General features: G+C 47.8%; 1 protein-coding gene across 3 annotated transcripts in view; it reads left to right on the plus strand.

Annotated features, from left to right (window-relative positions):
* NAV2 (neuron navigator 2) overlaps positions 1-15,511 on the plus strand; it is a 375,174-nt gene that overhangs the window by 327,085 nt on the left and 32,578 nt on the right. For 2 of the 3 annotated variants that reach the window (XM_036258163.1, XM_036258161.1), the window contains 8 exons: positions 440-492; positions 5,449-5,472; positions 5,587-5,661; positions 10,069-10,152; positions 10,530-10,641; positions 11,865-12,010; positions 14,823-14,831; positions 15,231-15,403. In XM_036258163.1, coding sequence (XP_036114056.1) covers positions 440-492; positions 5,449-5,472; positions 5,587-5,661; positions 10,069-10,152; positions 10,530-10,641; positions 11,865-12,010; positions 14,823-14,831; positions 15,231-15,403 — 676 coding nt within the window. The remainder of the gene's footprint in view (positions 1-439; positions 493-5,448; positions 5,473-5,586; positions 5,662-10,068; positions 10,153-10,529; positions 10,642-11,864; positions 12,011-14,822; positions 14,832-15,230; positions 15,404-15,511) is intronic. The other variant, XM_036258164.1, reaches the window with a different exon arrangement.

Here is a 15,511-nt window from a genome sequence, read left to right on the forward strand (position 1 = left end):
TCTCAACCCTAAATGAATACATTAGAAAAAAGAAAGGAATACAATATGCCAGAATGGTTACAAGTTGCCCCTGGGTAATAGAATTATGAATCATGCAGTTTATGGTGGTGAATATGCTTTTTAACACATTTCTGACCTTGAAAATTTTTATTAAATAATCATGTATTATTTTGATAGTCAGGGGGGAAAAGGGTATTTAGAAGGTTATACGAAAAGAAACGTGGTAACAGAAAACTCACTGACTCCCTTAACACATTGTTCCTTATTTGATGCTGACCTATGGCCAAACCAGGAAAGGTTGGGTCGAGGTGAGAGCAGGTTGCTCTGAGGCTGGTAGTGCTCTATAATGCTGTTTCTCCTCCCTCCCCCCTTTTCTGGCTCCTTAGCAGCCAGCCATGCAATTCACCTTTTCCTTTCTTGTCTTTTCTTTTTTAAATAGTTCACGGATCCTCGCTCTCCTTGGTTTCTAGCACATCGTCAATTTATTCAACAGTGAGTATAAATCAATGCTCTGTAGCTATGATCATATGAGCTGGGGTTCCTTTATCAAATGTGTCAAGAATAAAATATCAGCATTTTTCCTGGAGAGAATATTTCCATTATAAGGGGACCAATTAATTAGGGGGAAAGATTTGAAATTCACAAACAGCTATTGATCATAATGTACCAACCAATAAATCAGGAACTGGCTGCTTTGTCAGTGGCATTGTGCTGTGGCCGATAATGAGTAAGGATGTGTGTGAGAAGCCTTGGCTGCCTGCTGGTAGAATTTGAAAAGAAAGGCCCTGAACAATTTATTAATCTCTCTGCCTTAGTTTCTTTTTTCTTTTTAATCCTTGCACAAGGATATTTTTCCATTTGTCTTCAGATAGAGTGTGTGAGAGGAGGGAAGGAGGGAGGGAGGGAGAGAGGGAGGGAGGGAGAGAGAGAGAGAGAGAGAGAGAGAGAGAGAGAGAGAGATGTGAGAGAGACACATAGATTGGTTGCCTCCAGCATGACCCCGACTAGCTCCGGGTACTGAACCACAATCTAGGTACGTGCCCTTGACCAGAATTGAGCCCATGACTCTTTGGTCCACGGTCTGACTCTCTAACCACTAAGCCAAAATGGCCAGGGCTGTCTCAGTTTCTTTATCTGCAAAATGGAAAGGTTAGTTGTCCCTGCCTGGTGGAGTTGTAGTGAAGATGAAATGTTCTGAAGATGACGTTTTGCTACAATATAAATTCCTTATGGACAAGGATTTTTTTTTTTCCCTGATTTTATTCCTAGTGCCTAACAGGTGTTCAAAAGATAGGTTTGCATAAAATAAGAAAATGCATGTCAAGTAGTGAAGACAGTGTACACAGCACAGAGTAAGCACTCATAAATGTTTGCTATCATCAATGAGAGTTTTCATGAACAAAAGCCAAATGTCGTAAAAAATGGTACTGGATTGGCTCAGTGGTGCTTACTTTTTATAGCTATGTGCATAAATATCTAGGAATTCCCATGGGAAAAGTATTTTATTAATTGAGAATTGAAATTTCTTTAGCCTTTAATTCTGTGGAGGACAAAATTTTTTAAATCATTTTTTATAATAATTCAGTTGTCGGTAATGCTAGGTTTCTGGGCTACATAGCAAGTTGTATATATGTATATCCTCTTGTATGTAAAAGGCCACCCCAGAATCAGATTAAAGAGACCACAGCCCGACTGTTCGTTCTTAGGCCTATGGCAAGCAAAGACTTCCATGGCTATTGACATGGTTTGATTTGAAGGACCTAGAAATGTTCTCTTCTGCTCCTACCCACCTCATTTTAAAGGCTTTGTAAAGAGCAGCCTTGGGAAGAGGTTGGCTAAGCCATCATCTGCTCAGAAGGCAGAGAGGGGGCCTTCTGGCTGGCAGGTGGTGCGTGCACTACGTCTTCCTTCCACAACGGGACTCTGATGTCTACCAGAGATGGCACCTTCAAACCTAGGTTCTCTTCTTCAACAGTATTACTGGCACTAAATATATGCCAGGCTCTGGCTAAGCCCTGAGGATCTAGTTTATGTGTAGGGCGGAGGCTGCTGAAAGACGAAGCCAAGGGGCACCAGAGGGCACCAAGGGACATAGGATGTGGGACTCTGGTTTCACAGGGTTGGTTCCCAAGCCCCATGTTTTCTCCGTGGAGTCCCAGGGTTTCCTGTCAACGCCGAGGGGTGGGCCCTTCTCAGCAGAGTGAAATCTGGGCGGCTGGCCTGTGTCTGCCTGCCTCGGAGGGGAAGAGCCTGAGCTTCTCCACCTGTGAGATGCACGTGCAGGAGACTGTCACCTGCCACGTCCAGCCCCGTGCCCTCGCGCCAGCCACTGGAAGCTCTCGTAGTCAATGGTCTCTCTTCCAGTAGCTCTTGTCCTAGGTACACATGAAGCCGGTGTTTTCCTTACATTCAAATGGTCCTTTCTGAGTTGATATAAACTCACACATTACCAACGACCTAATAGTAATTTTTTCATTCATCTGGATAGCAGGAGACCTGAGGTCTAATCTTCGTGTTTCTCACTGTGTGACTTTGGACAAAGCACTTCCTCATTCTGGATGTCTCTCAGTTGCCCTTGGCGTTAGAGAGCTAGGCACGGTGGTCTCTGAGGTCTCCACAGCCTCCGCCATGCCACCAGTCATGGAGTCAAAGGTTCCCGTTTACTCTTCTTTGCCTGTGTCCTCTCTGAGAATATAGGTTACTTTTGCAGACTTAAAAACAAAATCGTCTAACAGGTGGATGTTTTCATGCCAGACTAGTCTGCTAATTCCAAGGAAACCTGCAAGTCTGGCTAGACTCTGCAACTAGCAAGTACTGATGTGTGGTCCCTCATCTATTATTAGCCACTTGGCAATGATGCAGTTCTGAACCAAATGCTCAGGCGCCTTGGTAAATGTTAAGGTGAACAAGCTCTTATTGCTTGTCTACAAAGAGGTCTTTGGAGTCTCTGAAGTTGTCACCAACCTAGACCAAAGAGTCTGTTTAATAGCTAAGTGTTTTATAGGCTCTTATTGAATGATAATAGGTTTTTCCCCAAGAAATCTCTATAATTCTTGGATATTCAAGAATGCCCATTCTGGCTGAAATGTGCCTGTAATTTTAATTGCAAAGGAAGGCAAGAAAATGCAAAATGATGCTAAACAACTGTCATAGAGAAGTCATGGCCAACCCAAGGAATACAGAAGATGTAAGAGGTCGCATCTGGCATCAGACTTGCTTTCTTGGCTGGTCAGGGAGCAGCAGTTGAGTTCCATGGGGGGCTGCTATAGGGAGGGGGGTGTACGGCGTCCCGTGGACCTCCCAGATGTGCAGGAGAGCAGCGGCACCTGGAGACAAGATACAAAACACGATTTCTCCGGGCTGCTGTTGAGAACAGAGGCCCCTCCCTACACCAGTGGGCACAGTGACAGTGGCAGAGGCCAGGAAGGAGTGTGAGGCCTGTTGATAGAAGTGTTTAGAAGGAGGACTGGTCCTGTATGGATGGTTCAGCCTGCTGACTGACCTCCGCTAGCCTCCCAGATGTTAGATAGCACTGACATTCTCGCCATTAACTTTTCCCCTTTGGATGAGACTCAAAAGACGGGGCCTTATTTCTGGAAAGCTTCCATGAGAATGTAGCTCTAGTAAAAGCAGGAGAATGTGCTGGTTAAGATCATAGGCTCCGGAGCCAGAGTACCTTGGATGCAATCCCAGCTCTGCCACTTACCAGCAGCTGTGGCTGCAGGTAGATTACTTAACCTCTCTGTACCTCATTTTCCTCATCTGTGAAACACAAGGTGATACTACTAGTGCCTCCTCCAAGGGGAGCCGTGAGGATTGGATGAGGATTGAATGGGAAGTGCTTGGAACAGTTGCGGCATGTGGCACTATTCAATAAATGCTGGTTGTCACTACCTGAATGTAAGTAACATCAGGTGCGGGACTTGGTTATGTTCACAGCTGCATCGAGGCTCTTAAACAGAGCCTGGCACATATAGGAATAACTATTCAGTAGGTGGGGAGGGATGGACGGACGGACAGATAGACAAAGCGGAGGGAAGAGTGGACCCGGAGGACATCTCCAAACCTCCTGAAAGTGTTTCTTAGATGAGATTGTCCAGCTGTGTGGCGTAGGCAAGTTACCTAACCTTTCTGAGCCTCAGGGAATACAGACTAACCTACTTTACGGAGTTACTGCAAGGAGTAGATGATCTGGCGTCAGTGTACCTTCAAACGAGTTGCCGTTGTTGGGAGCCGGCCTGGAGGACGGGCCCGGGCAGGTCGCAGTGGGGGCAGTGCAGCAGGCGTGAAGGGAGGTCAGATGGAACCGGCCCCAGCTGAGGGCTGTGGGGTCTTCGGGGTCTAATGAATCCTACCCATTTGGACCCTGAATAGAGAAGGAGACACCAGAGTCAGATGCTGGCTTTGAAAAATAACGGGTTTATCACTAATAACTTCGGATTAGGACTTGCAGAGAGGACCCAAGGACAAAACAGAGTCCTCACTGATTGTCACTCCCCTACCTGGCTTCTCAGGCACGGCTCTGTCCCGGAGAAGTACGCGCGGTGGGTGGTGGGACGGGCAGGAGCGCTTCCAGCATTTCCGGGAGGGGCCAGGGGGTCTTCTTTTATGGGCCCGTTGGGGACCCAAGGAGAGGGAAAGAAATGTTCCCCCTGCAGGAGGAGGTCGTTTTCTTCTCCACTGTCAGGTGGCTGTGTCACCACAGACACGGCCCAGCATGGAAGGTTCTGCCAGCAAGGGGACCCGCAGGCTGCACCTTTACTTCCCAGGGTCATAGGTAACGGGGGAACTTGAGGTGGGCAGCAGGAAGGTGAAGGTCACATTTATCCTCATACTCTGGGATGTCAACAGGCTGGCTGACAGGGGCTCCCAGCCTCCCTTATTCTGGGGGCCTCGGTGTCCCGCTGCAGTGCCAGGGAGAAGGGAGAGAGGATAAAGTGGGCTGGAATTAACTTGTGAGCCTCCTCCCTGCCCCCAGGTAGGGTTTGTCTGGTAAAATACAGAACACCCAGTTCAATTGGAAACTCAGATGAACAACAACCTTACATGGGACGTACTTAAACTAAAAGTAATCATATTTATCATCATCTAATTTAACCGGTTGTCCTATATTTTATTTGCTAGATCTAGCAGTCCTGCCCTGGCTCATCCCCTGCTCCTCACACCCTGCCCTGAGCCGTGGGCCCTGTCACCACCTGCACATGGGACAGGGGCTCCTCACAACCAGAGCGGTTGGAGTGTTCTAATTCTTCCTGAGTTCTTAAAGCAGTGTACTGTTTGGGGCCTTTTCAGTTGATCAAATTAATTGAGCCCGTTTATCCAGAAACATACACCAGGGAAAAAACGAATAGGTCTTCCAGACTTAGGGTGCAAAGGCGGTGCTCCCCAAGGCTGGGCCGCGCTGCCCTCGTTCCGCAGCTCCCTGATCTGCTTGTGTTTCTTTTGCAGCCCGAAGAGAAGTGCCAGTCAGAGGTAAGGGCCAGTTTGCTGCTCGGACCTCCGCTTTCACCCTCCTCAAGTAGTTGACCCCGCTCAACCTGGAGGTGGACTCCCCACGCAAGTAACCGTGTCCCTTGTCCCCTTCAGATTCGTAAACTGCGGCGGGAGCTGGATGCCTCCCAGGAAAAGGTGTCAGCTTTGACCACCCAGCTGACAGCAAATGTGAGTATGGACAGGGCAGTAGCCACCAGGAGGGGGGCGGCCACGGCTCCCTTCTGAGCCCTGCCGTGGGCCAAGCGGGGCAGTGTAACAAACAGGACCCGGGCTTTCGTCAGGGCGTGACACTCCCGGGCTCTGTGCTTTGGGCAAGTTCTTCAGCCTCTGAGCTTGTAGTGGTCCTCCTCAGCAGGATGGGCGATGATGATACCTCTCGGGGTTGCCCTGTGGTCAGTACCTGGAATGTATTATGTGCTCAGAAATGTTCATTTCCATTCCCTTCCTCTTTTTGAAAATTTTCATCCTAGGAGGAAGGGGAGGGGGGGGGGTCTAAGCTTCCACAATAAATAGCTGACTGCTGTATAATTATAATGTACACAGTTACGTGTTCAGGGGGCACTGCCAACCAGCATTCAATTCAGCAATTGTTTAAGTGCCAACTGTGCCCCAGGCACTGTGGGTTCAACGGCAAAGCAAGCCAGTCACTGTCATCTTAGTGTTCTTTGTCTGATGCAGCAGAGAGACAAAACAGTTTTGCTATGATAACTGCTATGAGAGAGATAAAGGGAAAAGGTTTGGGAATATGTAGGAGAAGCATCTAACTTAGTCTCGGTGGGGTAGGAGGAGGTTAGGAGAGGCTTCCAGGAGGAGGTGACAGCTGCTGGACACTGTCTAGGGGAGGGGCATGAGAAAAAGAGGCAGGGCGGGAGGGAGAAGGAAGGAGGCATCGATGAAAGGCAGTGGTCAGGGCACATCAGAGAGGCTCTCAGCTGTTAGGTGGGAATGTTGGGCTTTGTTCTGAAGTTAGTAGAGCCTTCTCAGTGAGGTTTAAGCAGAGCTGTGAGGTGGTCCGGTTTGCTGTTAGGAAGCTCCCCTGATTGTCATGCAGTTATAGAATCAGAGGAGTTAGAGACTGAGATCTCCCACCCCATCAGACCAGTGCCATGGACTCCTGCTGCAGGGCTGAAGCCCAGAAGGCAGAGCCTGAGGCTTGGAAGGTGCTAAGATGCCTCCAGGGCCAGGCTTCCTACCCAGGAGTGTACAGCCCAGCCGGAGTCCACAAATACACATGTGCACGCCGGTCAGAAAGCAACCTGCGTGACCCCCTCACATGCTAAAGCAAAAAGCAATTTCAAAAGGTTGTCTTTCTTGGACCAAGACGCTGAGTCAGTACTCCGAATTAATATTTACCTGGAGTTTTTGCCCAGGTAATTCCTAGCTTGAGCCTGAGTCTACTCAAGGAAACCATTTCTCTTTCGAATCTGCCCATAATGCCTCACAGTGCCGGCCCTTGAATGCAAGCTCAGTACTCCGTGGCTGCGGTCACGTGTAGTCATTTTCCTGTGTTCTCTCACATTTCTAAAAGCCTTAGATGTTTTTTTCTGAAACCCTAACATGCTAGGCCACTGTATGTTTTGTGATCCTTCTTTGTTTTCTTTACCTCGTTCACTATCAGTAACGCTATGAAAGAACATCAGTTGATGTGAGGTCTGAATTTCGAGGCTTAGATCTTATTCAGAAAAGCAGCAGAGGTCTTTTTCGGAGGGTGGACTCTTGACCTGGGTCACCATTTGAATCCAGAGCCGACCCCAGACCCAAGAAGCCAAGGTGTCCTGGGTATAATTCGAATAAATGAGATTTGACAGAAACCCCCCTCCTAAGTTCAGAACTGCTCCCCTAGATAAGAATTCTATCTGTCAATTGTTGCCCCCCACTCATCAAAAAATAGTAACTTACTTAGAATGAACTTGGGTTCATTCTTCCAACGACCTCATGCTCCGCGGGACCTCATTCCGGGCCATGGGGAGCCTGCTGTCCATGCCAGGAGAGTCCGTGAGGCCCCAACAACACTGTGGTTCTAAAAGTGCATGTTCCCCCTCCCAAAAGCCACAGGACCCAGTATTGTTTTAAAGTCAATATTTAGTCTTACACACACCACAGCAGCGCTAACGTGTTTTATTGTCTGCTTCTCTCTCACGGGCCAAGCTGTGTTTGTTTTTCTAGGACAGACTACTCAAAGCCACCTTCTCTGGGTGTTTTTCTACCACTTGTGTTTGTTTTCCCTGGGACTGTGAGGGTGGTGCTGGATGAGAAGGCCGTTGTGTGGCTCCGACGCAGGCTCGCAGCAGCCTCGGCCCGAGCCCATGGTTGCGTGCGTGACGCAGAGTCCGTCCTTTCGTCACCAGCAAAATCCACCCGCTGGTCCTTCAGCGCAAATGCGGTTTCTTCGTGAGCTTTGCAAAAACACTTTCTCGCCAGCAGTCTTCACGGGGCTCAGATTTGTTTTTCACTGAATGAAAAAGACGAATGCCCGCGAATAGAATCATGGCTGGGGATCAAAGATTTGAAATAATTGGAAGTTCAGTCCTTTACATTTGACCTTGCCACGCCTTTGAAAGGCAAGGCCAGCGGTCATTCCTTTTCACCTCCATGCCCTGGCCTGCTTCCTTCACACACTATGCGACTGTCTTGAACCAAACTGGCTTTGGTTTTGCCACATTCTCCAGGGCAACCAAGAGTATCTCTCTCTATTTTAAAATGCAAAGGCATTTTGTTGATTTCTAAGAGGGAGAGGGTGTGCAATCAGAAACTGGCTAGTCCACTTCGCATTTCTGTGACAAGTAGCCCTACTCCCTAGGCTGCTGGAAAAAAGACTCAGCGTTGATCTGGGATGATCTTCTTAACTGTTCCCGTTTGATGAGATCTCGGGACAGAGGCCTCTGACTCACTGCTCAGACCTCTCCTTTCTAAGCTGCAGTGTCTCCTGGCCCTCCTCACAGCCCGGGGCAATGACCCCTCCCCTACCCAGTCACTGTCCAGCTTTTACTCTTCACTATGTACATCACCCGTCTTCCAGAACTTTCCCAACATGATCAAGTCTCAACTTCTCCCAAGACTCTCAAGTGTCCTGCTGGTCCTTTGCAGTCTTCCTGGATTCCTCTGTGTATCTACCCACCCCTCTCTGACAATCCTTTCTTGATTTCCCTACTCCTATGTTCTGGTAGTATTTGTTGTTGTTGTTTTGTTTTTGTTCATCCTCACTCGAGGATATTTTTCCATTGACTTTTAGATAGAGTGGAAGGGAGAGAGGGTGAGAGACGGAAACAATGATGTGAGAGAGACACATGGATTGGTTGCCTCCTGCATGACCCTGACCAGGGCTGGGGATCGAACCTGTAACCCAGGTACGTGTGCTTGACCAAAATCAAACCTGCAACCCCTCGGTCAGCGGGCCGATGCTCCAGCCCCTGAGCCAAACCAGCCAGGGTCTGGTCGTATCTTTTGTCCCTTTCTCATTCCCAGACCACGTCCTTTCATAATTCCTTAACAGTTTAGAGACCATCTTCACCTATATTGTTTCATTTAATGGTCATAAAAACCCTGGGAGGAAAATATATATTGCTCCCACTTATGGGTGAAGAAACTGAGACCAGTAGGCTTAGATGATTTTTCCATTCTTTATTCTTGGTTTTAACGATATTATCAGGATCCTCAGTCAACCCATCAGTATATCACCTGCTACTCTGAGGAAGAAGGAAGGAGGCTTGGTGTTGGAACACCAGGTTACATCTTGCCCTTGAAGAGGGTTGCAGAGAAGGGGGAAGACAGGAAAACATATTTCTCAATTCTAAGATATACTTTTTTTCACATTTTACCATCTTTGAAAAGTGGATGCATATTTTAATTATAATTGGCAGCATTTTTTAAAAATGTCTTAGTAATATATAAAAGAATGGTGCGTCTGATGCCACATTCTAGCCAAGGTATATAAAAGTGCAGGGAGCTCGGGGAAAGTCGCACTCCCTGGGGGAACAGGGGAGGGGCTCTCTCAAGGGGTAGCAGATGGGCCTTTCAGTGACTTTTTATTAACTAGGATTATAACAAGCAAAATATGCCAACCATTCATTCTACACACGTGCTCAATATGAGCCTCTTCTGTGAGCTTGGTGTCGGATGAAACGGGTCATCCTGCTGTGTCGTACAGACATGTCAATCAGCAATCACAAGAGTACATGGCTTTTTGATGTGACAGCACAAAGCAGCCGTCCAGTGTGCTGTTGGGTGTCAACATGAGGGAACCAACCCAATTTGGGGCTGTCATAAAGGCAAGAGCTCAGACCCCTTGAGAAGGATATGCAAAAATTAGACAGTGGGGCAGCTGGGGCCAGAGCACCCTGGCGGAGGGAGAGCACGCGTAAAGGCCCTGGGTGGGAAGAGCGTGAGGCCTCTGAGACTTGAGAAGCTGCAGGAACTCGATCCCAAAGAGTGCTGGGCAGGGGGCTCCAGAGGCGCAAGAATTAGACCGGGGCTGCCTCACATGGCCTGTGAGGATTTCCACCTTTTTTAAGACCTAGACCGTTTAGGCACGCGTACCTTACACGGTAATGTGATCAGGCGTGTCTCCCCCTCCAGGCTCACCTCGTGGCAGCCTTCGAACAGAGTCTTGGAAACATGACAATCAGGCTTCAGAGTTTGACCATGACGGCTGAGCAGAAGGTAAAGCAGAAGGGGCCCCCTCACTCCCTTGGAGTTAACGCGCCTAAAAATCATACCTCTTTCATTCCAGATAATTGCATAGTTTAGTGTACTTCTTGAACCGCTGGAACTGCATTGTAAAAACTAGGCCTGTTGAGTGAAAATATGGCCTCGATGGGGAGGTGGTGACTGTCCGTGACAGATATCGTAGCCCCAGTCCTGCTGTTTGCAAGTGCTCCTGTCCACAGGCTGAAAACAGACCCAACCTCGTGTTTGAGACAAAGGTCTCCGGGAACTCCTCTACTCCCTGCCGTCCTCTGTTGGCTCTCGCACTGCAGGTGGACTCTGTACAGAGAAGGGTGTTAGGAGAACCAATATTTTTCTTTTCTGCCCCTCAGGATTCAGAACTGAATGAGTTAAGAAAAACCATCGAGTTGCTAAAGAAACAGAACGCAGCTGCCCAGGCTGCTATTAATGGGGTAATTAACACACCGGAGCTCAACTGCAAAGGTAAAGGGACAGACACAGCCTTCAGACTCACGCTGCCCCTAGGAGCCCTCCCCTGATGAGGAATGATGCGACCTGCCTGCCCGAGGGTGGGGGTCCGTGTTGGTTGGAACAGGTCCTGGAAGGCAAATACTCCATCCAGTTCCTTCTGCCCTCTGGGAAGAGAGCTGTTCTATCTCCTCCTCTGCTCTGATGTATCTCAAAGATAGAAGAAAATTTATTTTCGTTGGCAAAGTGTCAAATATTTCATAGCTCTTATCTTCACTAAATGTTTGGTATTTTACATGTGGGACAACCAGAAATGGGTTCATCTCGTGTTTGTCCAGGAAAATATTTCTGAGTGAATCACTTTATCCTTGTGTCTCTTACTTGGGGGACAACGTGGGCATGAGGCCGTTACCTCCTGCAATGATGACATTAACAGTAGTACTTTTCGTCATAGTGATAGCTAACACTGAGGGACCACTCACTGTGTTTCAGTTCTTTAATTAATGATGTCCCGTTCTTTCCACAACCCTCATGCGTGTGACACTGGTCCTCTCCGCAGTGGGCTGATGAGAAAACACTGAGTTTCAGAGGCCACAGTCACTTGCCGAGAGTAGTTAGAAGTAGAAGGGGGACTAGAACCCATCTGTCTGACTCTGAAACTGGTGCCCTTGGAAACCAGGCTGCGGGTCTGCAGACTTCAGTTTGGAGTCACTGACGTTTCGGTCGATGTTATTTCTGGTACCACTGTGGTTTCAGCCCTCAGGTGTCCTGACGGAGTTGACATGGGAAGGGTTAGCAAGAGCTGGTCAGGCAGGGTGGAGGGAAAGAGCTTTCCCGGGAGAGGGAATAGCCCTGAGAGGACATGGGCAGGGGGATGAAAGCAGGCTCACACAGCCAGGAGGGGGCGCTAAAAAGATCAGTGACTATCGGCACATTTCAAAAAACTCACCTTAGCGCCTGTCGAAAGCTGAAGAGAGCTGGTGTTGGGGGACTTCTTTCTGAGCCTCCCGGTACATATGTAAAGTGGGGAGAGCCAGAGTATGCCCTCATTTAATCCACCAAACAGTATAGCGCCTACTTGCTCAAGAACCTTAATAACAGCAGCAAGGAACAGAAGGGGATGCCTGATGGGAGACACCTAGTGGTTCTCGAGTGTGTGGATTTGGGTGGGAGGGTTATTCCTGGGACAAAGGAATGGGCTCACGCAGCAGCTGCTGACACCTGCCTTGGGTCTGCAGGAAGCGGCACCTCTCAGTCTGCAGACCTCCGCATCCGCAGACAGCACTCCTCCGACAGCGTCTCCAGCATCAACAGCGCCACCAGCCACTCCAGTGTGGGCAGCAACATAGAAAGTGATTCAAAGAAAAAGAAGAGAAAGAATTGGGTGAGTGTACATCCAAAGACTCTCGTGGGTACTGACAAACAGAGCCAATCTCAGAACCGGTGACCCCCAGATAAACCCCGGGCTAGCTCTAACTTTCAGAACACAGACCTTTGGGAGCAGATCCAAAGGAGCCATTTGTGGATGGGTTTCTTTTAAAATCAGTAGTGTGCTCAGCCAAACACTAGGATTTACCAAACCATCACCTTGTGGTTCTTCTGTTTCATGAGACTTTGTGTGAAGTACTCATCTTTCATTTCACAATGTGTCCTTTCTTCCTCATCACATGTTGGCCAGAAAGTTCTAGGTACTAGAGCAAATTTATTCTTTTTTTAAAAAAAGACGTTTTTATTGATTTTAGAGAGCAATGAAAAGGGAGAGAGAGAGAGAGAAACATCTATGTGTGAGCAATCAGTTGCCTCCTGCATACCTACCAACCAGGGATCGAACCTGAAATCTGGACATGTGCCCTGACCAGCAATCGAACCCGCGACCTTTAGGGGCATGGGATGACACTCAACCAACTGAGCCACACCGGCCAGGGCACAAATTTACTCTTTAGCGGTTTCTTCTTAACTCTGAAGTATGTTTTGGAGCATTATCACTATTATCCATTGTTAATCATAGCCCTTATCCATTTATTTATACAGTCATCTGTGGTAGCCTTAGATCACCCTTCTCTTTGAAAAATTTTGACCATGTCCTATAAGTAAAAGTTTCATAATGGTGATGTTAGCAGTGGTTTTAAACTTGGGGGGTTAGACCTCAAAATGGCAAGTTTAATAGAACTAGTCCCCAAAGCAGTGTTTCTCCACATTCCCACCATCCCAGTGAGCTCCTTAACTTTCTTTTTATTATTTTTATTTATTTATGTTTTTATCCTCACCCGAGGACATTTTTCCATTTTTTTGTTCAGATAGAGTGGGAGGGAGAGAGAGGAAGAGAGAGAGAGAGAAACATCAACGTGAAAGGGACACTTTGAGTGGCTGCCACCCGCACGACCCATCCAGGGCCGGGGACAAACTGCAACCGAGGTACACGCCCTTAGCGGGAACTGAACCCGGGTCTCTGGACCACAGGCCGACGCTCTAACCGCTGAGCCAAACCGGCCAGGGCAGAGCTCCTTAACTTTCTGTGCAGCGGCATCTCGAACAGTTTTCCCATCCTCCTGGAGAAATTCCACTCCTCTCTCCCCACCCCGTCTCTCGTTCTGCTGTTGAGTCAGTAGGGTTCTGGTTGACATCGCTGCTCCTTGTCTTTGCTCCAAGTGGATCTGAAGTTCGCCAGTACTCAGAGGGCCCCAGTGTCAATGCTGACAGCATCGTGTTTTCATAGCAGTGTTAATGTCCTCATTCATCCCATACACTCTCGCTCACTTTGTGTTATCTTGGATGGGTGGCAAGGTCTAGTGAGAGAGCCATGAAGAATGTAGTGATTGTGGTTATTGATGACTTGGACTGGAGGCCAACTAAAATGCCAGTGTAGTGCCCCTCTCGTCGTTCTGACGGGATTTTTTCTTTACGTTACTAATGGCTTTCAGTCAACTTATTTGCTATGCCTTAAACGAACAATTAATACGTGTTGCTTTTTCTAACACGCTATTGATAAACGTGGTCTGATTTGATTATCGAAGTGGTGAGAGAGAATTCTTTTCTAGGAAAACTCATGACTGCCCATTTTCTTCAGTTTAAGAAATAAAACGTATTTACTTTGTTTTAGAGGTCACTCTTGGTTGTCACTGCAATTGGGAGAGATGGACCATTTGCATCCGCAAATAATCCCAAAGCTTAATTCTGTGCACATTTTATAATCTCCTCTCCCACCTGACATTTCTCCAGAGGTAGAGGCAAGGATTTAGGTTGCTGGCTTCTGTGCCAAATCCTTCTGTTTTTATGACTACTCTCCGGAAATATGATCAGAGGTGGGAATGGGAGAGACATGGGATGTAGGTTCACCCCCACGCTGGGCATATGTTTTGTTATGGATGAAACGTTGATGGGGAAAAACCCCTTTCATTTTTTCAGAATTGCCTGTTTTCTGAATGTCTTAATGGCAAATAAAGCCCAGACTGTGTTTTCAGAAGGAAAAAGGATTTTAGGAAAAGAAGATGACTTTTTAAAAGACCTTTTTTCAAGATGTAACTTTTTTTTTTTGGCCTAGAAAAGGCCGTGCTTACCTCGGCTCTCAGAGACGACATTGTACTTGAACTCCTTCTGTGCTCATTCGAATTTTTAGATCCATCTCGCGGTTTGTGGAACTTGCAATATACCAGTTTCATTTTCCCAGTATGGTTAATTGATTTCTCTAAAATATCCTTTTTTTAGTAACACAGGGAGATGTCTAATTCCCTGCTCATTATGCTGTCTCCGGTGTGACGGGGGCAGCAGGAGCTCCTAGTGCAGGTATCAAAGAGCCGTACAGCCAAGTTGTGTGGCAGCAGCTACGTAGCCTTCCTTGCAGAGAATAAAAGACATGCTCCCCCAAAATTAACGTACAGAGAGATGACTGATAAGAGACAAAAGGGTGATAAGCACAGGAAGGTGGGGCAGTCATTTCAACCAGACAGAGAAGCTGGAAGAACTCAGATTGTAGGACCTCCAGACTTGCTGTTTTTTTCCATGCATCATGGAGGAAGGTACCCCCTCATGCTTTGAAAGATTCGTGATCTTCCTGGAAACCTCCTCTGTGTGTGGTGTTTATTATGAGCCATGTCATGTCTGAAAAGTCCGAAGCTTTTCCTGTCACTGGCTTTCTCTGTTAAAAATTGTCTTTTTTCCTTCCCCTTCCCTATTTTTGCTTGCATTTTCTCTGGCAGGTCAATGAGGTAAGCAAGACTGTTGATATCAGATACCGAGCTAACCCATCCATTGATATGACTAACCTCATGCGCATCCTCGCCTTGTCTGAGCATCCTGCTTTGTTGCTGTGTAACCTCATCCTCCAACATCCACCTGCTGAGCCAGGCTCTGTCTTGCTGTTGGCATCTAGTCTTGAACCAAGAGTAGGCATGGAATGTTACCCACAGGTCCAGTCCTTTGAGCTGCCCACACCAGATAACTCTTCTTCCCTTAATGCACTGATTGGAGAGAGCTGTTGGGAACCTTTTTCATTGGTGGGAGGAAAACATGGGAGAATCAATGGCTCTTTTGTCTGCATGTCCCTGCACTGCCAAGGTCTAAGTGTTGGGTGCAGCCCCGCCAGGCTGATGGTCTTGTGTATTTAGTTGCGCAGCTCCTTCAAGCAAGCGTTCGGGAAGAAGAAGTCCCCCAAGTCGGCGTCCTCACATTCAGACATTGAGGAGATGACGGATTCTTCTTTGCCTTCCTCGCCAAAGTTGCCACACAACGGTTCCACGGGGTCCACGCCACTGCTGAGGAACTCACACTCCAACTCTCTGTAAGTCTGTCCTTCGGGGTCAAGTGACGTCTTTGGCCCTTAGGAGCCCTCCCAGATAGAAGTGGCTGGGAGACCTGTTATAATATGTCTGCTCCTTGGGACCCTTGA

Source organism: Molossus molossus, unplaced genomic scaffold (genome assembly GCF_014108415.1).
Source record: "Molossus molossus isolate mMolMol1 unplaced genomic scaffold, mMolMol1.p scaffold_m16_p_13, whole genome shotgun sequence".
Lineage (NCBI taxonomy): Eukaryota > Metazoa > Chordata > Mammalia > Chiroptera > Molossidae > Molossus > Molossus molossus.